General features: G+C 41.8%; 1 protein-coding gene across 1 annotated transcript in view; it reads left to right on the plus strand.

Moving 5' to 3' along the window:
* The first annotated feature begins 63 nt into the window (after positions 1 to 63).
* The window catches only part of GOT1 (glutamic-oxaloacetic transaminase 1), a 29662-nt gene continuing 4927 nt past the window's right edge, over positions 64 to 24798 (plus strand). The window contains exons 1-7 of the mRNA XM_082854945.1: positions 64 to 279; positions 8404 to 8585; positions 21259 to 21382; positions 22014 to 22126; positions 22351 to 22455; positions 23877 to 24027; positions 24113 to 24278. Coding sequence (XP_082711071.1) covers positions 162 to 279; positions 8404 to 8585; positions 21259 to 21382; positions 22014 to 22126; positions 22351 to 22455; positions 23877 to 24027; positions 24113 to 24278 — 959 coding nt within the window. The 5' untranslated portion in view covers positions 64 to 161. The remainder of the gene's footprint in view (positions 280 to 8403; positions 8586 to 21258; positions 21383 to 22013; positions 22127 to 22350; positions 22456 to 23876; positions 24028 to 24112; positions 24279 to 24798) is intronic.

Consider the following 24798-nt stretch of genomic DNA (forward strand, 5'->3'; position numbering starts at 1 on the left):
CGCGTTGCCAAGTTCCGGACGCGGCTCGACCATTGGAGGCCGCGGGCCCGCCCCTGCCGGCTAGGCGAAGGTGAGAGTCTCCTCCAGTCGCAGCCGTTGGACCGGACCGAGCGGCTTCAAGCGCAGAGTGGAAGCTTTCGGCCGACTCCAGCTTTCTAGCTATGGCGCCTCCATCAATCTTTGCCGAGGTTCCTCAGGCCCAGCCGGTCCTTGTCTTTAAGCTCACTGCTGACTTCCGGGAGGATCCGGACCCTCGCAAGGTCAACCTGGGAGTGGGAGGTAAGGATGCAGTGCCCAGGAGTGTGAGCAGCCTGGGAGTGGAGCGGGCCTAACCCTGGCTGTGGGGACCGTAGGAGATAACCAGGTCCAGCTTAGCTCCGTCGGAGAGGAGGAAAGATCCATGAGGCTTAGTTCAACCTGCCCATTTTACAGATGGGCATATGGAGTCCCTGGAAAAGGGAGATGTATCAGTGTACACACAGAAAAGGTGTAGCAGTCAGGGCACAAACTCAGTTTTTCCGATTCCGCATTGTGTGTTCTTTATTCTGCATCCTTTCGCCTCTTAAGAAATGGGGCGGCCAGGGATTGAAAGGAGAGGGATAAAAATAGGAAGTCTTATAGGCTTGGAGTCCTGGCTGCTGGGGAATGGAAAAAGGAGAACTCTTAGCCCTAGGGAGCTCTGGTCTGGGTCGGTAAATGTTTGAGGTATCAATCAGGTAGTTTACCAAGCCTTGTGCGGGGAAGACTGAGTCTTGGTTTTGGCCCCAAGGAGATTAAAATCAGCAGGTGTTAAGTGATGTAATAGAGATCTAAAATGCTTCTGAGACAGGTTAGTGCTCCCTGGGGATCTGGGAAGAATGTTCTGGCTCTCACAGATGTGGTGGGAATGGTAGAAATGGTGGTAGAGATGGTAGAAAAGAGAGGAAAGAGTGTGGACAGTAGAAGCTCGTTTTCCACACATCCTTGTCATCATTTCTTGCTTGTATTTCTTGGACAGCTCAGAGCATGGGCCTCAGTTTTTCCTACTGCCAAGAAAAAGATTTGGACTGAAATGCCTCTGAAATTCCTTTAACTCTTATCTTAATCTTATCTGGTGAATTTGTTATTTCTGTCACTGTCATTTGGATGTTTGAAGCCACACCAACACTTACTCAACCACATAGAAAGATGAGCCAGGGAGAAGAGAATGAATAGGACAATGTTCTGTGCTAGGGAACAGACTTAGAGCAGAAGGACTAGAAATTTCTGAAAGAGAAAATTGAACTGTTTTGTAGCAGAGAAGCAGTGGCGAGAAGGAGGTGCAGAATCAGGTGTCCCACAGTGACAGTGTCTGTACACAGAACCTGTTAAAGTCTTCACCAAGGAATATGCAGGAGGGGTGAGGAAAAAGCCATTAGAAAGTGATGGTTTGGGCTTCCCTGGTGGCGCAGTGGTTGAGAGTCCGCCTGCCGATGCAGGGGACACAGGTTCGTGCCCCGGTCCGGGAAGATCCCACATGCCGCGAAGCGGCTGGGCCCTTGAGCCATGGCCGCTGAGCCTGTGCTCCACAACGGGAGGGGCCACGACAGTGAGAGCCCGCGTACCGCAAAAAAAAAAAAAAAAAAAAAAAAAAAATGATGGTTTGTTGAACCTGGGTAATGGGTACATGGGCATCCATTATATTATTCTCACAACTTTTGTGTATGTTTGAAATTTTCCATAATAAAGCATAAAAAAGTCAATTCAGAATACATAGTTTCACCCACAGAGGGAAAGTGATGTTTTTAGCAGGCAGCAAAGTGGAAGTAATATTGAAAGATTGCCTTGAATTGAATTGGAATGAGCACTATTCAAGCTCTTAATTTAAAACCAATCCAAAACCTCCAAGTATTCCTTTAGGGCCGGATATATCGTGAAGAACTAGTATTGATATTAATCCAAATACATGTTTTTAAAACCTTAGGTTTCATTGGCTCAATTACCCTTGAACTATCTTACAGGATTTTGGTGAGGATTAAATGCATTTAAAGTGCTTAGAACAGTCCCTGGCACATAAGTAGGAGTTATGTAAGTATTAGCTGTTACTGTAGTTGTTTTGGCATTTCTTTGCATAAAAGATATTGAATAAAAATTTTCAGCTCAAGAACTGCAAAATGAAATAATTTCTGACATTGGTTCAGAAATAAATTGCTAATGCATAGAAAAAGCACCCTGCCAGCCGAGGCCAGAAGTGATTGGCTCAGAAGCATATTCTGCAGCCCGGATAGTGGTCAGTTCAACTGTGAAAGTGCCTTTGTCATGTTTTCCTGGAACCGAGGAATTCTTTCTCTTTACTACAAGCAAATGATTTATGCAGTTAATTGCATTTACTGCTTAGGATGACTCTGGAGGGTTGTTTATTACTATTACTGTTTTAGAGGTAAGAAAGCTGAAGCCCAGATTGATGAAGCATTTTGGTCGAGATCACATGGCTGTAGTTGGTAGAGCTGGGATTCTAGGCCACATTTCTCAGATCCCTAGGTCTCTGCCCCCTTCTCTATTGGGCACCTTCAGGTGGTCCAGAGGGAGCCAGTGTATGGTAGTGGAACAGCCAGGAGACCTGGGTACAGGCCCAGGCCTGCGGTCCAGTGATGTGACCTTGGGAGTGTTATTTACATCCCTGGACCCAGTCTGTTAAATGAGGAGCCAGAACGGAATGACCTCTCTCTAAAATTATACTCTAAGATTCACTAGCATGTTACATGACTGTAGTATAGAATAATAATGTTACTGGCTTCATCAGATGACTGAGAATTAAATGAATAATTATGTGTGTGAAATATAAATGAAAAGTGTTGTATAAATGTTATTTTTGATGATCACTGTGACCCGTCTTTTTTGTGGATGGCAGGTGCTCAGATAAAGGTCTCATTAAAGTATAGTAGAATAAGAAGTCTCTTTATGGCTTTTGTATGTCCGAGCTCTATTTATACACATCCCGAAGTATATCCTTTGTGAAGGAAATGTATTGATAATTAATCTCTGACTTTGGTGAAGATGCCCTTTTTTTTTTCTAAGTTAAGATAAAGCTTAATGGAAGTTAACCAGCTCAAGTTCTAATGACGTTGGACATTTAGAACAAACTGCAACTATAATCTCATTAGCTCATTCCTACTTGCAGATAGTTTCCCCAGAGATTTTCTTCTTGCTGTGACTATTTGCATAATTTCCATATACTTAAACAGAGCAGAGCATCACATTTTTCACTGTTAAATATGATGCTCTTCGAGTTGACTGTTTTAGCGCTTCGTAAAGTTTCAGACAAGTGACTTTAGGGGCAGGGGAGATATGAGTTCATTCAGCCTGATGCAGCCTGAAGCAGGACATTTCTACATAGACTCCAGTCTGTTCATCATGTAAACTTAGCTTTCTTTTGTTCCAGGTAGACTGTGCTTGCTTTCATATTTGTTGTTGTTTTTTTAATATGGGTTCTTAGCATCTTCAAATAAAGTTGTGGGAGAGACGTGCTGTATCAGGTGTTTCTGAGTACCCCCGGTCCTCTCCGCAGGGCCCTAGTTGGAGAAGGGCCTTAAAGAGGCATATGTGCATGGGCTGTTGGGTAGGGATGGATGGGGGAAGTGGAGATCTTAGGAGGAGGAGGAGGGTGATGGTTTGATCATCTAATTCTCCGTGTTCTTCTGGAAATCGAGACTCACCTGCAACCTGTGTGACTCCTCTAAAAGAGCTGGTCCTCAGGGAGAAGGGTGTGGTGTGTGGAGCTGAGGGGCATGCTGGTAGGTAGAAAGGCCCCTTGCACAGTCAGTCCTCTGGGACCTGCTGGCTTCAGGCTTTCCCTAGACATCTCTTGCTCTTTAGAAAAAGCACAGGGATCCATGAACTTAATATTAATAGTATGACAGCCTAACTCTTACAGTTCTTGTGATCTTGGGCGAACTTTTCTGGCCTCAGTTTGCAGATCCCGAAAATAGAGATCATAATATCTATTTTGTGAGTTGTTATAAGAATTAAATGAAAGTAAAAAAAATGTGAAGTATTTAGCACAGTGCCCTGTATGTAGTAAGTATTCAGTAACTCCTTGTTATTACCATGGCTTCAGCCACCGTCCATGTCTATAATTATGAAATCTTTCTTTCCATCCTGGACTTCTTCCCTGGATGCCAGACCCATATCGCTACAGTTTGCTGGACACGTTGTACAACCACTTCAGATTCAACGTGTTTAAAACAATGCATGGATTTCACCCTCCCCTCAATCTTTTCTTTTTTCTTCTGCTTTGCTCTATATCTTGGTTGCCCTCTCCCCTGCACCACCCCCACTAGTCGTTATCCAGACTAGAGAGAGGCTTTGGAGGTTGTCGGTGACCCTTTCATCAGTCCCATGTATATTTATTTGGTCACTAGGTTCTGTCTTTTTTACCTCATAAATTTATTTTGAATGTCTCCCCTTTTGTTTATCCCCGCGGCCGCTGCCGCTGCTGTGATTCAAGATTTCACTATTTCCTTCGTGGATTATTGCAGCAGCCTCCTGACTTCACTGTCTGCTTCTGTCCTCCTTCCAGTTTATTTTCCATCATGTCACTCAAATGATTCTGTTAAAATGTACAGCTGTCCACGTCACTCTCTTGCTTAAATGCTTTCAGTGGTTTCCCCATTGAGACAAAGTTCCTTAGAAGAGACCCCAAGACTCCCTGAGCCATTCCTTGCTGTTTCTCCATGGATCTTACCTCCGAGCCATGAAAATGCAGATCCTCAAGAACCTCATCTCTTCAAGCCTCTGGGGGCCTTGCACAAGTGTTCCCTCTGTCTGGAAAGTCCTTTTTCCTGTCTTTTAAACTCTTATTCATCTTTTATACTTCATCTTCCCTGCTCACTTACAGGAGAACTAAGGACTCTATGCTCTATGTTTCCTGGAGGGAGGCCAAGACAGTATCTTGTTTTATCTTACCCATCTCTGTGTAGCTACTTCTAGCCAGTACCTGGTTCATGGTGGATTCAATAAGTAGCCGTCAAATGAGTGAGATAATGAAAGAATGAATGAGAAACTCATGGGTCCAACAAAACAGGAATAAAACCCCTCTGGGAGAGCAGGAATAGTGGTTGTTGGTAATGCTTAACCTCATTGCTCCAAACGCCCAAGAGTAACTGCAGTTCTCCTTCAGTAGGGCAGTGAGACAAGGCATTGGGAATAAATCTAGAATTGAATCTGGGGGAAACTGGGCAGTGAAGAAGGAAGCAGAGGTGTGAATTGGCCATTTTCTCTTTTGTCACAATATGGACACAATGCCTCCCTGCCTCCAGTCCTATCACAGGATTTTTTAGAGTTGCACAGAGTATACATTACTGGTAAGAACAGTGGTACTATGGCTTTATCTTTCATATTTTATTTATTTATAATACATGATTTACAAATGACATATCATAAATATAAGTAGCATAATTATATATTAACCATCCAAACACAGATGGGAAGCATAATAGAACTAGTTTTTCTACAAACACCCATATTCTTGTACATCTAAACAGTATCCCCTCTGTGTAGTGTAGTCCGTATATACTGCTATTGCTCAAAGTTTTCCGAAAACCCTGTTTTGGAATGGCCTTCAAAGCATGTTAGACCCATGTAGGAGGCCATCTTTTTATAGCTGTTCTCCATTAATATTATTCAGTCCATTCACCCACCTACTTTGCTGGACATAATACAAGTACCATTTTCAAAAATTAAATTTACTTTCAAAGGACAAAGATTTGGCATCATTAAGGATATTCAAAATAATGAGATGTCTCCTCTAAAAACAATTCCAAGAGAAGAATTCCAAGAATATTTTGAACAATGGTAGCATTGTGATCATAGATGGGGTGATCTACTTCAGGGAAAACGATTACTTGGGAGTCATTATTTTGGTATCTCTTTGAAAAACCAGACCAAATCTCAACTGATAAAGTAGACTTTTTGAACTTGTTGAGAGGGAGGGAATTTGGTGGGCCAGGGGGTCTAATGTGAGTGATATGACAGTATTGTGAGTCAGATTCATCTACCCAGAGACTGGTTGTTGGTTAGTGGCTGTCAGTCTGGAACTCTCTCCACATTTTTATTCCTAGCTTGATGTGCTTTTCAAATTTGCAGATGACACATTCCTGGAAGGTAGGGTTAGTTGATGGAGTAGACGACAGATGCAAAATCAAAATATCTTATAAAGTCTTATTTGTTGTCTGACTTTTGATCTAGTAATTTTACATCTAGAAAAAGTTTTCCTAAGGAAGCGCTCATGAATGTGTAAAGTATAAGAACATTAATTACAATGTTTATTTTAGCAAATAGTCAAAAGCAACACAAATAGTTAATAAATTATACATAGAAAGGAATATTGTCTAGCCACTAAAATTGTGTTGTAAATGGCTCATATATATGAAAAATGCCCAGTTGCATCCACGATAAGAGAAATGCAAATTTAAACTACCCTGAGATAGCATTTGGACTCTTAAATTGGCAAAAATTCACTCAGTGGCTGTGGCTGTGGGGAAGCAGACACTCTTGTACATTGATGGCAGTGATGTACACTGATAACACCCCTGCCCTATGGCACAGATGTACACTGATAACACCCCTGCCCTATGGCAGCGATGTACACTGATAACAGCCCTATAAAAAAGGCAATGTGGATATATCTGTCAAAACTACAAATACACAAAGTATGCTTAAAAGTAATATATTTGCATTTAAACTTTTCATTGATTGCCACCAGTATTCTTCCAATCAGTTGTTTTAACCATATTTGTCCTACAACCATGTGTTGTAAAATGAAAATCAGTTGAAAGTAGTAAACTAATGTATACCCTCATAAACAACAACAAAATTACACATACACGTACTTCTCAACCTACTCTTCCATTTTCAACCCTGCCTCTTACAGCTATATTTACATACATGTAAGATGACATATGTACAAGGTTCACTGAAGTATTATTTTCTAATAGCCAAAGATTAGAAACAACTCAAATGTCCATCGAAAGGAGACTCACAAAACAAATTATAGTACATTTATCAGTTATGCAGCTCTAAAAAGAACAAAGACAGTCTGTGTGCACAGACTTAAGTAGTTAATGATGATGAAAGATATTCATAATATATATTTAATAAGTGGAAAAAAGCATGTTGAAAATTCTATATAAAAAATGACACAATTGATAAAAGAATATACTCATGTAAAATAAAGTTTAAAAGGCTGTACACCAAAATTTTCATACTCCTTATCTCTGAGTGCTGGAATTACATGTTAATCATAATGTTTATTATTTTCTTTCTGGGCTTTTCTAAATTTTCTACAGTCAACATGTGTTGTTCAGTAAACAGTATCAACCACCCTAAAAAAGTGATTTAAAAAAAAAAGGGATTAATGTTGAGCAGAAATCAACAAGATAAAGAAGAATTACTTAAAAAATTTGTTTCACTGTCACTTGCCAAAGTATAGGCTTATTGGAGACCTAAACAGTCCAGCAGAAGCAAATCCCTGTCAGGAATCCTGCTCAGAGAAGTCATTGGCTTGGATGCAAGCCAAAGCAGCTGCCCTCTCAAGCTATAATCTCAATGATTATAGGATAGTATAGGAAAAAAATCAGTGACAGGATAACTCAAAGTAGACTAAAAATACTTTTAGCATAGAAGAAATGCTTAGAAATTTGCTGTAATCAAGATTAAAAATTATGAAACAGGTAAACTTAGATCCATAAAAGTGTGAAGCAGAGGAAGTGAGTGGTAGGAACAGTCAAAATGGTAAACACTGACTGATGTCAAAAAACAGCAAGAGGACAAAGATGTGTTTAAACTTGTTGTTCGATGATTGTGTAACCAGTTGTGGGACTCTTCAGTCACAGGTGTTTCCTCGCCATTTGTCTCATTTCTGTTCTTACAGGACAAGAGGAGGAGGTGGGCCTCCCTCTGCCCTCCTCTCTCTCCATGTTTATGTTTGAAGGTGCAGCGTTCATGTGAAGTAGCACCGAACCCTTTTCTTGGGGAGATGCAGAAGGAAGGCGATTACTGGGCCAGTGGTCGTAGAGACCTCAGTGCCCTAGTGATATTGACATAGCATTTGTAAGGTATTTTTAATTTGCGGAGTGCTTTTGCGTGCACTCTCTCACTCGATCAGGCTCTTTGATGTCCCAGTTTTATTTCAGCATTCTACTTTTTGGAGGTCACATATTTAAGAACTATAATTTCCGTAAGGATAGGAAACTGTCCTTCTGCCTTCCCAGCACCTAGCCCGGTGCCTGGCCCAAAGCAGGCAGTCAGTAAGTGAATGAACTTTAATTTCCCTCACAGTTCTGTTTGGATTGGAAGGTGGTAGAACTCTCCCTGTTCACAGCTCCGAATTCTTCCTTGGACGAAGCCTAAGACTCCTCCATTTTATGTCTCTTTCCCGTGTCCCAGCTTATCGCACGGATGATAGCCAGCCCTGGGTTTTGCCAGTCGTGAGGAAGGTGGAGCAGAGGATTGCTAATGACAGCAGTGTAAACCACGAGTACCTGCCCATCCTGGGCCTGGCAGAGTTCCGGACCCGTGCTTCCCACCTGGCCCTTGGGGATGACAGCCCAGCTCTGCAGGAGAAGCGGGTGAGTTTTGGGTGAGGATCTATTTTTTTCTAGAAACTGTGAGGGTAAAAAGTGGTTAAAAATTAGGTGTTATGTCTATTGAACTGTCAGTGAATAAGGGTTTAAATAGTGTGACCTCAGGGACTTGATAGCACGAATAACATGCTTTTGTATAAAGCACAGCTTCTTCAGTTGTTCACTTTTGCCCAAGAGATGATTGGATTTCAGCTGCTGGGTTTGAAGCAGTTAATGGAAGTGCCAGCCAAGGGAATTTAATGGAATGATCAAGAGATTAGGGTCTGGACCCAGCTCTGCCACTACTTTTGACCAAAGGCAAGTCATTTGCCCCTCTAGCCCCTATGTCTCATCTGTATGTTAGGAAAAGACTAGTTTATGGTTCATGGTCCCATAAGGAGCATTTGCATAGGGGATCATTCAAGGGGCCTCTGAACTCCCTGAAATTTTAGGCAGAATTCTGTGTGTATGTGTATTTCTGGAGAGAAAGTTCATAACTTTTATCAGATTTTCTGAAGGAACCTATGGCCCCCGAAAGTCCAAGAGCCACTAGTCTAGATGCTCTCTGAAGATCCTGCCAGTTCTAATATTTGATTCTTCTAGCCTTGATCTCAGCTTCTCTTCATTTAAATGCTTCCTGGTATGTAGTCTATGTATAACTAGAGATACATGGAAGAGAAATGCATTTGGGGAGAGTCTGTATGTGGCAGAAAGTGGTGTGATAGAGATTATCAGTGTTGTAGGAATTCAGAGAGACTGACAAAGGCTGGAAATGGGACTTGAGCTGAACCTTGGGGAATGAGGCCAGGACACTGGTTCTCAACTGTGACTGTATCACCTGGGAGGTTTTAAAAACATTCTGATGGCTGGATCCCATACCAGACCTGTTAAATCAGAATCTTGGAGGGTACCACCTTTCTCTGCCCTTTTATTACCTTTCCCTACAATTCCCTTCCCTTCATGGGTATTTTTTAAAAGCTCCCCATGTGACTGCAAAGTACAGCCAAGGTTGAGAACCGCAAAGTACAGAGGAAGAAAAAGGAGGGGTATTTGTTTGGAGCAGTAGGAGTCCAGGGACAGAGGTTGGAGGTGAGCAGGTCTAGGTTGTAAAGAGACCTACCTACCTGATATGGGCTGGGAACATGCTGGATAGATCAGGGAGGCTGATTTTGGCAGCCAGGGCAGGGGAAGCCCCTTGAAGTTTTGCGCAGAGAAGTTACCCAATAAGAGTGTTTGAAGAAGATAAACCTGGCTGGATGAGTAGGAAAGGGAAGAGCTCAGGTTTTTGCAATAGTCCGATTAGGTATTGTGCAATTTAAACCAACTTCCCTTATTGCTCTGCTAGGCAGTGTCAGCCCCGCTGAGCAGCCTTCATGCAGGTACAGCCTTCATGCATGAAAGAGACCACATCTTGGAGTCACTGATTTATTTCCATGCTGTTACCCAGATGCCGTGATAAGCAGAGTGGGCAGGGTAAAATGAAGGCTGCACACAGGCACGTTCTTATGTATATCAGGAGACCTGGAGGCTCTGCGTGAAGGTCTTGGAACTCAGATCAATGGTTAGATAAGTAATTAACTTGATGAGGGTTTTGTCTGGATTGGTATAAGAGACTGTAACTGACTTGCCTCTAGGAACAGAAGGAATATGGGTAGAAATGGTAGACTTTAGAGATTATGGGTGACATTGGGAAGTTGCTCTGAAAATCTAGGGTTTCCACTGAGGGAGAGAGAGAGTCCTGATGAAGTTTGAAAATGGGGAACTTTGGCGACTGGAGGTGATCTTCTGAGACGTTGTTGATAAATTAGTTGGAATTCCATTGCTGACAAATGAAAACAGAGGTTCTGTGTTGGGGAGCTTCTTCCTCTAAGACTATACATTTCTTATATGATGCTTATTAACTATGTTGGCAGATAGATGCTTGTTCCTCTGCCCAGGAACAAAATGGTCTGTTCCCCATTTTGATCGCTTAATACTGAGGCTTGGGGCTATTGCTTGTGGCATAGAGCCCTTCCTCTTAGTCTAGTTCATCCTGTGTTATGTTTTTGATTATAGAACAAATTTAAATGGCAGTCTGTAAATATTTGAAGATTTTTACTTTTTACTTTTTGTGTGTGTGTGTGTAATGGTTTAGGATACCCTCTTGGCATCTACAACACCCTGGGTACCAGTTCATACTGAGCTCTGAGCACTTGCTCTTTCCCTGGACCATCCCCAGGTGACTATCTTAGCTCAGCCCACCATCATCTCATTTGGATTCTTATAATAGCCTCTTGCCTCTAGTCTCTTCCCCATTCTAGTACATTCTGCACAGTGCAGCTAGAATGATCTTCCTCAGCAAAAAAAAAAAAAGAGCTAATTGTGTCACCTGCTTCCCCTCTCACAGACACACAGTAGCTCTTCCATTATCTACAGGGTAAAATGCAGACTCTGACCCGGGCATGCAGCGTGTTTTGTAGCCAGGTGTCATCCTGTTCTTGCAGTTACTCTTGCTCCCATCCTCTCAGGGGCCTGCCATCCTAAGAGCCTGCTGTTTTCTAGACCTTCCGAGCCTTGCCATGACTTGGCACCTTTGCCTCAGCTGTTCCTTCTGCTAGGAATGCCCCCTTCACTTCTCTGACTCCCCAGTCCCCACTTCCAAGTCCTTCAAGGCCTGAGCAAGGGTCACTTCCATGCTGAATCCTGAGCTCTCTCAGGCAGAGCTAGTTGTTGGAGTGCTCTGAGTCATCACAGGACTGTGCATCGCTTGGGAAAAGCAGTACTTACTGTGTTTAATGTACAATTTTGTAAGCCTGTCCCTCCCGCAAGACCCTAGGTTCCTCCAGGGCAGGGGTGATGGCTTATTTACTTACTTAAAAAAATTTGTGTGTGTGTGTGTGTGTATGGTGTGAAGTATGGTTCTTTTATTTATTTATTTATTTGGTTGTGCTGGGTCTTAGTTGCGGCCCATGGGCTCCTTAGTTGTGGCACGTGAACTCTTAGCTGCGGCATGCATGTGAGATCTAGTTCCCTGACCAGGGATCAAACCTGGGCCCCCTGTACCGGGAGCACGGGGTCCTATCCACTGTGCCACCAGGGAAGTCCCAATGGTTTACTTATTTACCTCATGAATCTTCAGCATTTAGCTCCTAGCCTGGCACCTCAGAGATCTCAGATGTTTTAATTCACTCATTCATTCAGTCAGCAGATGTGTGCTCACCACTAGGCACTGTTCTAGAGGCTGGAGCACAGTGGTGACCAAAACCATTGCCCGGCTTACAGTTTTGTTGGGAGAAACCGACAGTAAACATAATAAATAGGAACATTATATAGTTTTTTGAAAGATGATAAATGCTACAAAAACAGAGGAGAGGAAAGCATATTAGGAGTGCTGAGGGTGGGAGTGAGAGTGGATACAGTTTTAACTAGGGTGGTCATGGTAGAAACAGAAATGACATTTGAGCCAAAACTTGAAGGAGGTGAGGCATGAATGAAAGAATGAACCAGAAAACAAACAGTAATCATGTCCTCTCTTAGATTTTTCTTCTCAAGATTTTACATTACCAGGTCCATCAGCCATTTTGAGGAGACCTGTTTTCTAGACTCGTCACTGCCGCCTTCTGCTTTTCCATTTTCAGATCTTAGAATCCAGACCAAATGTCAAATTGTCATCTCCTGCCTGGTAACATTTCAGCTTCTGAAATTACTGAGCCACTGCAGGTAGGAGGGCTTGTGGCGCATGAGATGGCGTCCCAGTTTCCTGCTCGGACCGTTGCCTCTGGGAGACTTGGGGCTTTCTCTGTGGCTCTCACCTTGTCAACACTGTCTTCTTCTTCATCTAGTTCAGCCCATGTTTCTTTAGTGCCACATGCCAGATACCACATGAATTGCTAGGAGCACCCAGATCAATGCATCATAGCCTTGGCCACAAGCAACTCCTAAATAGCTCTCCTGCTCCTCACAGGGAAGTCATTACATCAGCAAATTGTGATCTCGGACAAGTGTTCTAGAGCCCAGCAGGGATTCCTTCAGGCAATTCATGGCTAAATTGGGAATACAGATTGCTGGCATAGCTTTCTGCCAAGTCTTACTGGATTTCTCTTGTTCTGGATACTCCTGTTTAGCCACCCAGGTCCAGTTGTCTGGCTCCTTTTGAAGTTTGTATTTATTTCCTTTGCTATTACGATTTTTTTCCTTCATCCCAAATACAGGATTTTCTTGAGCTTTACAGCTATTTGCCAAAAATCAGTTCAGAGAATGACCGAATTGACATATTATTGATTCACCAAAAATTCGTTTCCGCTAGTTGCTGATATAGTTTAGAGCCATCTGTGTTTCACTGAAGCCATCTAGTGTACAATATATTTTTAGAGGGAATGATAATTTCTTGGGAATTTAATATGTCAAGTGTCATATACATCATGAATATCAAGAATTAGTTACAGGGGCTTCCCTGGTGGCGCAGTGGTTGAAAGTCCGCCTGCCGATGCAGGGGACACGGGTTCATGCCCTGCTCTGGGAAGATCCCACATGCCGCGGAGCGGCTAGGCCTGTGAGCCATGGCCACTGAGCCTGCGCGTTCCGGAGCCTGTGCTCTGTGACGGGAGAGGCCACAACAGTGAGAGGCCCGCGTACTGCAAAAAATAAAAAAATAAAGAATTAGTTACTGTTAGTGAAGTGGGTTTATCTCTTCCAAACACATTTCCAATCTAGTCTACTGACTTTGTGACTTCTTTTAGTTAATGACTTTGCTTTTTGGAGTGGGAGAGAAAGGGTGGGGTTAAAAGCTGAGCACAGGAGAGGGCAGACAACAGAAGCAAGAAGAACTACAATCCTGCAGCCTGTGGAACAAAAACAACATTCACAGAAAGATAGACAAGATGAAAAGGCAGAGGGCTATGTACCAGATGAAGGGACAAGATAAAACCCCAGAAAAACAACTAAATGAAATGGAGATAGCAATCTTCCAGAAAAAGAATTCAGAATAATAATAGTGAAGATGATCCAGGGCCTCGGAAAAAGAATGGAGGCAAAGATCAAGAAGATGCAAGAAATGTTTAACAAAGACCTAGAAGAATTAAAGAACAAATAAACAGAGATGAACAATACAATAACTGAAATGAAAACTACACTAGAAGGAATCAATAGCAGAATAACTGAGGTAGAAGAACGGATAAGTGACCTGGAAGAGAGAATGGTGGAATTCACTGCTGTGGAACAGAATAAAGAAAAAAGAATGAAAAGAAATAAAGACAGCCTAAGAGACCTCTGGGACAACATTAAACGCAACAACATTCGCCTTATAGGGGTTCCAGAAGGAGAAGAGAGAGAGAGAAAGGACCAGAGGAAATATTTGAAGAGATTATAGTCGAAAACTTCCCTAACGTGGGAAAGGAAATAGCCACCCAAGTCCAGGAAGCGCAGAGAATCCCATACCGGATACACCCAAGTAGAAACATGCCGAGACACATAGTAATCAAATTGGCAAAAATTAAAGACAAAGAAAAATTAATAAAAGCAGCAAGGGAAAAATGACAAATAACATACAAGGGAACTCCCATAAGGTTAACAGCTGATTTCTCAGCAGAAACTCTACAAGCCAGAAGGGAGTGGCATGATATACTTAAAGTGATGAAAGGGAAGAACCTACAACCAAGATTACTCTACCCAGCAAGGATCTCATTCAGATTCAATGGAGAAATCAAAAGCTTTACAGACAAGCAAAAGGTAAGAGGATTCAGTACCACCAAAACAGTACTACAACAAATGCTAAAGGAACTTCTCTAAGTGGGAAACACAAGGGAAGAAAAGAACCTACAAAAACAAACCCAAAACAATTAAGAAAATGGTCATAGGAACACACATATTGATAATTACCCTAAATGTGAATGGATTAAATGCTCCAACCAAAAGACACAGGCTTGCTGAATGGATACAAACACAAGACCCATATATATGCTGTCTACAAGAGACCCACTTCAGACCTAGGGACACATACAAACTGAAAGTGAGAGGATGGAAAAAGATATTCCATGGAAATGGAAATAAAAGAAAGCTGGAGTAGCAATACTCATATCAGATAAAATAGACTTTAAAATAAAGAATGTTACAAGAGACAAGGAAGGACACTACATATTGATCAGGGGATCCAAGAAGAAGAAATAACAATTATTAATATATATGCACCCAACGTAGGAGCACCTCAATACATAAGGCAAATGCTAACAACTATACAAGAGGAAATCGACAGTAACACAATAATAATGGGGGGCTTTAACACCTCACTTACACCAATGGACAGATCATCCAAAATGAAAATAAATAAGGAAACAGAAGCTTTAAATGAAACAATAGACCAGAGATATTTATAGGACATTCCATCCAAAAAGAGCAGATTACACTTTCTATTCAAGTGTGCACGGAACATTCTCCAGGATAGATCACATTTGGGTCGCAAATCAAGCCAAGTAAATTTAAGAAAACTGAAATCATATCAAGTATCTTTTCTGATCACAGCGCTATGAGATTAGAAATGAATTGCAAGGAAAAAAACACAAACACATGGAGGCTAAACAATATGCTACTAACTAACCAAGATATCACTGAAGAAATCAAAGAGGAAATCAAAAAATACCTAGAGACAAATGACAATGAAAACACGACGATCCAAAACCTATGGGATGCAGCAAAAGCAGTTCTAAGAGGGAATTTTATAGCTATACAAGCCTACCTCAAGAAACAAGAAAAATCTCAAGTAAACAATCTACCTTACACCTAAAGGAACTAGAGAAAGAAGAACAAACAAAATGCAAAGTTGGCAGAAGGAAACAAATCATAAAGATCAGAGCAGAAATAAATGAAATAGAAACAAGGAAAACAATAGCAAAGATCAATAAAACTAAAAGCTTGTTCTTTGAGAAGATAAACAAAATTGATAAACCCTTAGCCAGACTCATCAAGAAAAAGAGGGACTGGACTCAAATCAATAAAATTAGAAATGAAAGAGAAGTTACAAGACACCGCAGAAATACAAAGCATCCTAAGAGATTACTGCGAGCAACTGTATGCCAATAAAATGGACAACCTGGAAGAAATGGACAAATTCTTAGAAAGGTATAACCTCCCCTCTTCCTCCAGAACCAGGAAGAAATAGATAAAATGAACAGACCAGTCACAAGTAATGAAATTGAAACTGTGATTAAAAATCTTGCAACAGGGCTTCCTTGGTGGCACAGTGGTTGAGAGTCCGCCTGCCGATGCAGGGGACATGGGTTCGTGCCCTGGTCTGGGAAGATCCCACGTGCCATGGAGTGAGCCATGGCCACTGAGCCTGCGCGTCCGGAGCCTGTACTCTGCAACGGGAGAGGCCACAGCAGTGAGAGGCCCGTGTACCACAAAAAAAAAAAAAAAAATCTTGCAACAAACAAAAGTACAGGACCAGATGGCTTCACCGGTGAATTCTATCAAACATTTAGAGAAGAGCTAACACCCACCCTTCTCAAACTCTTGCAAAAATTTTCGGAGGAAGGAACACTCCCGAAATCATTGTATGAGGCCACCATCACCCTGTTACCAAAGCCAGACAAAGATACTCCAAGAAAAGAAAAATACAGACCAATATCACTGATGAATATAGATGCAAAAATCCTCAACAAAATACTAGCAAACAGAAACCAACAACACATTAAAAGAATCATACACACCATGACCAAGTGGGATTTATCCCAGGGATGCAAGGATTCTTCAATATATGCAAATCAATCAATGTGATACACCATATTAACAAATTGAAGAAGAAAAACCATATGATCATCTCAATAGATGCAGAAAAAGCTTTTGACAAAATTCAACACCCATTTATGATAAAAACTCTCCAGAAAGTAGGCATAGAGGGAACCTACCTCAACATAATAAAGGCCATATACGACAAACCCACGGCAAACATCATTCTCAATGGTGAAAAACTGAAAGCATTTCCTCTAAGATCAGGAACAAGACAAGGATGTCCACTCTTGCCACTATTATTCAACATACTTTTGGAAGTCCTAGCCACAGCAATCAGAGAAGAAAAAGAAATAAAAGGAATACAGATTGGAAAAGAAGTGAAACTGTCACTGTTTGCAGATGACATGATACTATACATAGAGAATCCTAAAGATGCCATCAGAAAACTACTAGAGCTAATCAATGAATTTGGTAAAGTTGCAGGATACAAAATTAATACACAGAAATCTCTTGCATTCCTATACAGTAATGATGAAAAATCTGAAAGGGAAATTAAGGAAACACTCCCATTTACCATTGCAACAAAAAGAATAAAATACCTAGGAATAAACCTACCTAAGGAGACAAAAGACCTGTATGCAGAAAACTATAAGACACTGATGAAAGAAATTAAAGATGATACCAACAGATGGAGAGATATACCATGTTCTTGGATTGGAAGAATCAATATTGTGAAAATGACTATACTCCCCAAAGAAATCTACAGATTCAATGCAATCCCTATCAAATTACCAATGGCATTTTTTACAGAACTAGAACAAAAAAACTTAAAATTTGTATGGAGATACAAAAGACCCCAAATAGCCAAAGCAGTCTTGAGGGAAAAAAATGCAGCTGGAGGAATCAGACTCCCTGACTTCCGACTATACTACAAAGCTATACTACAGTAATCAATACAAAAGACCCCGAATAGCCAAAGCAGTCTTGAGGGAAAAAAATGCAGCTGGAGGAGTCAGACTCCCTGACTTCCGACTATACTACAAAGCTATACTACAGTAATCAAGACAATATGGAACTGGTACAAAAACAGAAATATAGATCAATGGAACAGGATAGAAAGCCCAGAGATAAACCCATGCACCTATGGTCAAGTAATCTATGACAAAGGAGGCAAGGATATACAATGGAGAAAAGACAGTCTCTTCAATAAGTGGTGCTGGGAAAACTGGACAGCTACATGTAAAAGAATGAAATTAGAACACTCCCTAACACCATACACAAAAATAAACTCAAAATGGATTAGAGACCTAATTGTAAGACTGGACACTATAAAACTCTTAGAGGAGAACATAGGAAGAACACTCTTTGACATAAATCACAGATCTTTTTTGATCCACCTCCTAGAGTAATGGAAATAAAAACAAAAATAAACAAGTGGGACCTAATGAAACTTAAAAGCTTTTGCACAGCAAAGTAAACCATAAACAAGATGAAAAGACAGCCCTCAGAATAGGAGAAAGTATATGCAAATGAATCATCGGACAGAGGATTAATCTCCAAAATATATAAACAGCTCATGCAGCTCAATAGTAAAAAAACAAACAACCCAACCCGGAAATGGTCAGAAGATCTAAATAGACATTTCTCCAAAGAAGACATACAGATGGCCAAAAAGCATGAAAAGCTGCTCAACATCACTAATTATTAGAGAAATGCAAATCAAAACTACAATGAGGTATCACCTCACACCAGTTAGAATGGGCATCATCAGAAAATCTACAAACAACAAATGCTGGAGAGGGTGTGGAGGAAAGGGAACCCTCTTGCACTGTTGGTGGGAATGTAAATTGATACAGCCACTATGGAGAACAGTGTGGAGGTTCCTTAAAGAACTAAAATTAGAATTACCATATGACCCAGCAATCCCACTACTGGGCATATACCCTGAGAAAACCATAATTCGAAAAGACACATGCACCCCAATGTTCATTGCAGCACTATTTACAATAGCCAGGCCATGGAAGCAAGCTAAATGCCCATCGACAGATGAATGGATAAAGAAGATGTGGTACATATATACACTGGAATATTACTCAGCCATAAAAAGGAACGAAATTGGGTCATTTGTAGAGATGTGGATGGATCTAGAGACTGTCATACAGAGTGAAGTAAGTCAGAAAGAGAAAAACAAATATCGTGTATTAACGCATATATGTGGAACCTAGAAAATGGTACAGATGAACCGGTTTGCAGGGCAGAAATAGAGACACAGATGCAGAGAACATACGTATGGATACCAAGGGGGGAAAGTGGCGGGGGCGGAGGTGGTGGTGGGATGCATCAGGAGATTGGGATTGACATGTATACACTGATGCGTATAAAATGGATGACTAATAAGAAAAAAGAATAAATTAATTAAAACAAAACAAAAAAAACCCCCAAAAACAAAAAAAAGCTGAGCACAGGAAATATAAAAACTATGCTTGGGAATGTCTTTACTGATATCCACATGCACCTGTCACATATCCATGATAACTTTAAGTCCCTGCTTTAAGGGACACCTTGCTCATTTGTATAGGAAGTATCAACATTCCTATACAAAGTGCTGAGGTATTTGAAATATGAAATAATGAATAAAGTTGCCATTCAGCTTAGCTGATGACAAATCCATAAAAAATGAATGTACGTTTAGGTTACATCACCTTGGTTGAGATTTGCGTAAGGAATCCAGGTAGGTCACAATGTGAAGCCCAAACCTTTAAGGTAATGGGAAGCAACAGGTACACACTGCTATATTTAAAATAGATAACCAACAAGGACCTACTGTAATAAATGAATGAATGAATGAATGAAATTATTAACATAAAAAGAAAATAAAGTAATGGGAAGGGACCAGTGCTCGGGGGGACCACTTTGAAGAACCACATCTGATGCGCAGTGACCTTTTCCATCCCAGTCCACTGCCTTTGCTCCTCTCTGCAGTGGATGCCGTGCTCAGTTCCTCGTTTTCCTGAACGTCAACTTCGCTTCTGTTTCATGTTTCAGGCGATGTTCTTTCACAGATGCTCAGATCTCTGAATATAAATAGAGCAGTGGGGAATAATAGTGATAATTGGTATTATTGCCTAGTTCCTAGCTTAAAGGGAACTTCTGCTCGTGATTCAGTGTTCTTCATGAAGCTGACTTACTCATCATGGCTGGATCTTATTTTTTTTTCTTTTTAGTTATTTTTAGGAAGTCTCATTGCTTCTTTTTTTACCAAGCATTTATATCAGAAATAGCTCTATTGTTTTCTCCTGTTATGATGATCATTTGGGTGATCATTTTCTCTATCTAGCAGCATGACAAATTTTATATTTCTTTTCTCTTTTTTTTAAAATAGGAGAAAATCAAAGTTTAATAACATATATACATGGGAGAGGTCCAGGAAAACTGACTCACTCCTATATTTGTTAATAATCGTGCATTCGTGGGATGACTAACTTGACCAAGGGAGTATTTTTATATGCACTATTGGATTCATACTGTTCATCAATATTTAGGAAGTTAGTATCAATATTCATGAAAGAGGTCTCTTTTTTTCTCTTTTTTTTCCCTTTGTCATCTTTCAGCATTGGTGTTGACGTTAGTTTTTTTTTTTAAAGATTTTGGAAGCTTTTCTTCTTTAGGAAGATTTTTTTTTTTTACTTCTTTATTGTGGGAAATTTCAAATATATACAAAAGTAGTTAAAACTGTAATGAACAAACCCCCATGGATCCATCAGCTAGCTTCAACAATGATCTGTATTTGGTCAGTCTTGTATATTCCCCCACCCTCCCTGCCAAAACTGAATTATTTTATAGCAAATTACAGACATCTAAATATATATTTTAAATTATTAAAAAATTTTCCAAATAATCCATGAATACATTCTCCTTATTTTTTAAAAAAACAACTTGTAGATTAGGCCAAAGTCCCTTTGACCACTATTCCCACATCCTAGGCCCCTCCCCAGAGGTTGCTGCTGTTATTACATTGGTGTGTGTCCTTCCTTTTCAGTAGACATTCTTATGTGATCTTTCTCTTTCTTTCTCCTTTAGACATATTAAGCAACACGTAATTAATGACATTTCTCTACTGAAAGAGTTATGCTAAAACCTAATTAGAAGTGTGAAGGGGCAAAAGCAAAGATGTTGAGGCAGAACAACAGAAGTAGGGCCTAGTGACTAGATGTAGAGTGAGAAGGCCTGGATTTATACCCAGCTCTGCCGCTCACCAGCTGCGAATCCCTTGGTGAACCACTTCTCTGAATCAATTTCCTCATGTATAAATTGGGGATCTAGAACTTACTTTACAGGGCTGTGTGAGGGTCAAACAAGAATGTGTGTGAAGGTATTTTGTAAATGGTAAAACGTAGGACTTTTATTATTGCCCAGGTGAGGCCATTTTAAGATAAGAGGAAGCTTCAGGAGAGGAGAGTAGTATTTGCATATAACCTTTGTTCTGTGAGAACATTTCTAAGGATTAATAAGCCTTTGTCATAGCGATGAGAAAGGGCATTGCAGACTGATGATAGCAAGCTCGCAACATTATTTTACCGGCTTCTGTTGGAGGGCAGTTTTGATCTTGGGATGGGTGCAAAGGGATGGGTTTGCTTTGCAGGGCACACTCTAGTGTGCCCGAGGTATGTCCTAGGGCCTAGGTATGTCCTCCACCTCTGTGTTCAGAGGGACGCTCCTTTGGGGGTCAGACTTCCAGACTTCCTGGGTGAAGATCTGACCTTTCTGCTGAGTAGCTGGTAACTTTGAGCAAGGTGCTTCACTTCTTAGCCTTAGTTTCCTCGTTTGTAAACATGGGCAAATAATACTTTTTCATGTAGTTATGACATTTTATAGAGATAACACATTTAAGGAAGTGCTCATCATTACCATATTTTCCCTAATATTATCTGACCTCACCATTAAATAACCAGTGACCCTGCTTGTTCTCTTCCAGGTAGGAGGTGTGCAGTGTTTGGGGGGAACAGGTGCACTTCGAATTGGAGCTGAGTTCTTAGCGCGATGGTACAATGGAACAAACAACAAGGACACGCCCGTCTATGTATCCTCACCAACCTGGGGTGAGTCCTGTAGCTGTAGCGAGAGGAGAGACAGAGAAGCCAGAGGAATTCTCACATACTGTGAGACAGCTATATTGATGGGGTCCTATGGAGGCACATAGCTCAGACTCTGGGGAGTGTGTGTGTTTTGGGAGGGCTGGTGGTAGCAGAGGAAGCCTTCCTGGAAGAAGTGGTTTCCGTGTTTAGACTTGAAGGATGAGGATGGGTCGGGGCTGGCAGGGAAGGAATTATCCTCATGAATTTCACTGCTTACACTGAAAATGTAACCCAGCCCTGGGTCAACTAACATGAGAATGGCTTGAGCAGTGGATTATGGTAGTACATGGGTAACCTGATGCTTAAATTCAGATTGGGACTACTTTATCCCAAGACTCTTGGTGAACTTGTGTTTTAGTGTATATTGAGCCTTCCCAGAGGAGGGAGGTCCCACTGTAGTAGGATGTAAGTCAGCATGACTAGACTGGTCAAACTTGTTGTTGGTCACAGTCATTCCTCTCAATCTGAACCCCTCACCTCCATGTCACCCAGTGGATGTTGAGCCTGTGAGGGCCCTGGAAGCTGCCTTGAGTCCCTTCTGTTCATGCCTCCTTGTGTTTGTAAAACATTTAACATTTTACCCCTTTGCTTGCAGAGAATCATAATGGTGTCTTTATTGCCGCTGGATTTAAAGAAATTCGGTCTTATCACTATTGGGATGCAGCGAAGAGAGGACTAGACCTCCAGGGTTTTCTGAATGATCTGGAGGTGGGTTATTAGAAGAAAAAGTAGACAGAATGCTATGACGTCAAGAAGAGCAGGGAAAAGTCTTTGGATCAGTTGATAGGTGAGAGAGTCTGAGACACCCTACTCAGGCCGGATGGTGGTTTCTGAAATGGCACGTAAGGAGGGAGTACCTGCCCTCTGTGCCCCTGACTCTGCCCCCCATGTCCCTGCTGGTGTCAGAACTTACATAGCTTCCTTCTCTCCAGAAAGCTCCCGAGTTCTCCATCTTTGTCCTCCACGCCTGTGCACACAACCCGACTGGGACTGACCCAACTCCGGAGCAGTGGAAGCAGATTGCCTCTGTCATGAAGGTAACTGTCTTTTCAGAGCATCTCTTAAAATAGTGTGTGTTAATATTTGATGTATTCAACAGCAGTACCTATTTACGGAAGAATTTGGAAAAATGGAGAAAAGCCCAAAGAAAAAAATAAGTACTAACTATAAATTCTATTACCCAAAGAAAGCCACTGTTAACATTTTGATATACAGAATGTCAGGCTCTTTTCTTTTTAAATTTTTTTTTAGTGTAGTTATACATGACATGCATGGCTATGTCACAGTACAGATTGATTAAATCAGTTGATGGGCATTTCGTGCCCAGGTTCCTTACTCTTGTGAACAATATATGTAATAAACTTCCTATTTTTTTTTTTTTTTTTTTTTTTTTTTTGCGGTACGCGGGCCTCTCACTGTCGTGGCCTCTCCCGTTGTGGAGCACAGGCTCCGGACGCGCAGGCCCAGCGGCCATGGCCCACAGGCCCAGCCGCTCTGTGGCATGTGGGATCCTCCCGGACCGGGGCACGAACCCGTGTCCCCTGCATCGGCAGGCGGACTCCCAACCACTGCGCCACCAGGGAAGCCCCAAACCTCCTTTTTATTATTTCTTTGGGATAACTTTCTACACTGGAATTTCTAGCTCAAGGTGTATATATTCTTCATTAACATGTTTAAAGAATACTTCTTGATAAACTATTATGTACCAGGTGCCATAGGGGGACAATAGTGAACAAAGCAGAGGTGGTCCCACCCTCAGAGCATACAGCCGGTTTGGGGAGACAGCCACGTACTGTGAGACAGCTGCGTTGATGGGGTCCTATGGAGGCACATAGCCCAGACTCTGGGGAGTGCGTGCATTTTGGGAGGGCTAGTGGTAGCAGAGGAAGCCTTCCTGAAAGAATTGGTTTCCGTGTTTAGACTTGAAGGATGAGGATGGGTCAGGGCTGCAGGGAAGGAATGTTTCCTGCAGAGGGAAGAGCACCATCAAAAGCCCAAGGCAGAGGTCATGGTCCATATGAGGAAGTAAAAGTAATTCTTGGTACGGGCTGGAGTTCCAGGGGAGGGGGCGAGTGAGTGATGAGGCTAGAGAGGTAAATGGGGGCCAGGTCCTGTGCTGAAGCCTCGGACTTTATTCTGAGGGCAGTGGGGAGCCCCTGGAAATCTTTGATGTCATGGAGTGACATGATCAGATGTGCCCTTGTTGGCAAAGCAGCATCGTGACACTCTAGGACAATATACTTAAAAAAATAAGGTTTACCGAAGTTAGATTTGTTGGTTGGTATTTAGGTGAATAGAGAAACAGATGTAAAGTGGAGTTGGATGCAGAAAGGAAAGAGGTAGGAGAAATGGACAGGGGTGAGACATTCCTTCCAGGCACCAGTTGGGGAAGGAAGGCCGGTGTCTGAGGTTGGTTCCAGGAGGATTTCCTGCCCTGACTCACTTTCCTTTCTCGCAGCGCCGGTTTCTGTTCCCCTTCTTTGACTCAGCCTATCAGGGCTTCGCATCTGGCAACCTGGAAAAAGACGCCTGGGCCATTCGCTATTTTGTGTCTGAAGGGTTCGAGCTCTTCTGTGCCCAGTCCTTCTCCAAGAACTTCGGGCTCTACAGTGAGTGCTGTCATGAGTTACAGCCCAGCTGCCCCAGCCTCGCCGCCCCCGGAGCCCCAAGGCTGATTCTCCTCCTTCCTTTTAGATGAGCGAGTGGGGAATCTGACCGTGGTTGCGAAAGAACCTGATAGCATCCTCCGGGTCCTTTCCCAGATGGAGAAGATAGTGCGAATTACGTGGTCCAATCCCCCTGCTCAGGGAGCACGAATCGTGGCCCATACCCTCTCTGACCCTGAGCTTTTTAATGAATGGTAAGGGGCTCAACGCCGATGGGCGAAGCGTGGGGATGCAGAACAGCGATTGTCCCATTACATTTAACTGTCTCTTCCTTTTATGCTGGCAGAGGCAGGACAAAAATACTTGAACCTCTTTTGAGTGTCAGTTATTATTTCTGTAAAATAGGGCTGACACTTACACTGTGTGTAACAGAGCACTGGGAACATAGGAAGGAGGCCCTCAGTGAATGGGAGTTTCCCCCACTCTCCCACCACCCAGGCTTCCTCCCCTTAAAGTTGGGAAATACAGGGAGGAATTTCTGATAAAATAGAATATCTAACTTCAAGTTAGTGCAACAATTTTGGGGCTCTTCATTCTTATCTAATTTATATACTTTTTGTCTTATTTTGAAACAGTAATTTTTTTGTAGTAGCTAAATCTGCAATCTCTACTTAATTACACCTGATAAAATACATTATCCTGTCTCAAGCAGCACCTAGCTGAAGAAAATATATTATCCTGTCTCAAGCAGCACCTAGCTGAAGTCTGAGTTAA

This window comes from Leucopleurus acutus (genome assembly GCF_964270905.1).
Source record: "Leucopleurus acutus genome assembly, chromosome: 14".
In the NCBI taxonomy this organism is placed as follows: domain Eukaryota; kingdom Metazoa; phylum Chordata; class Mammalia; order Artiodactyla; family Delphinidae; genus Leucopleurus; species Leucopleurus acutus.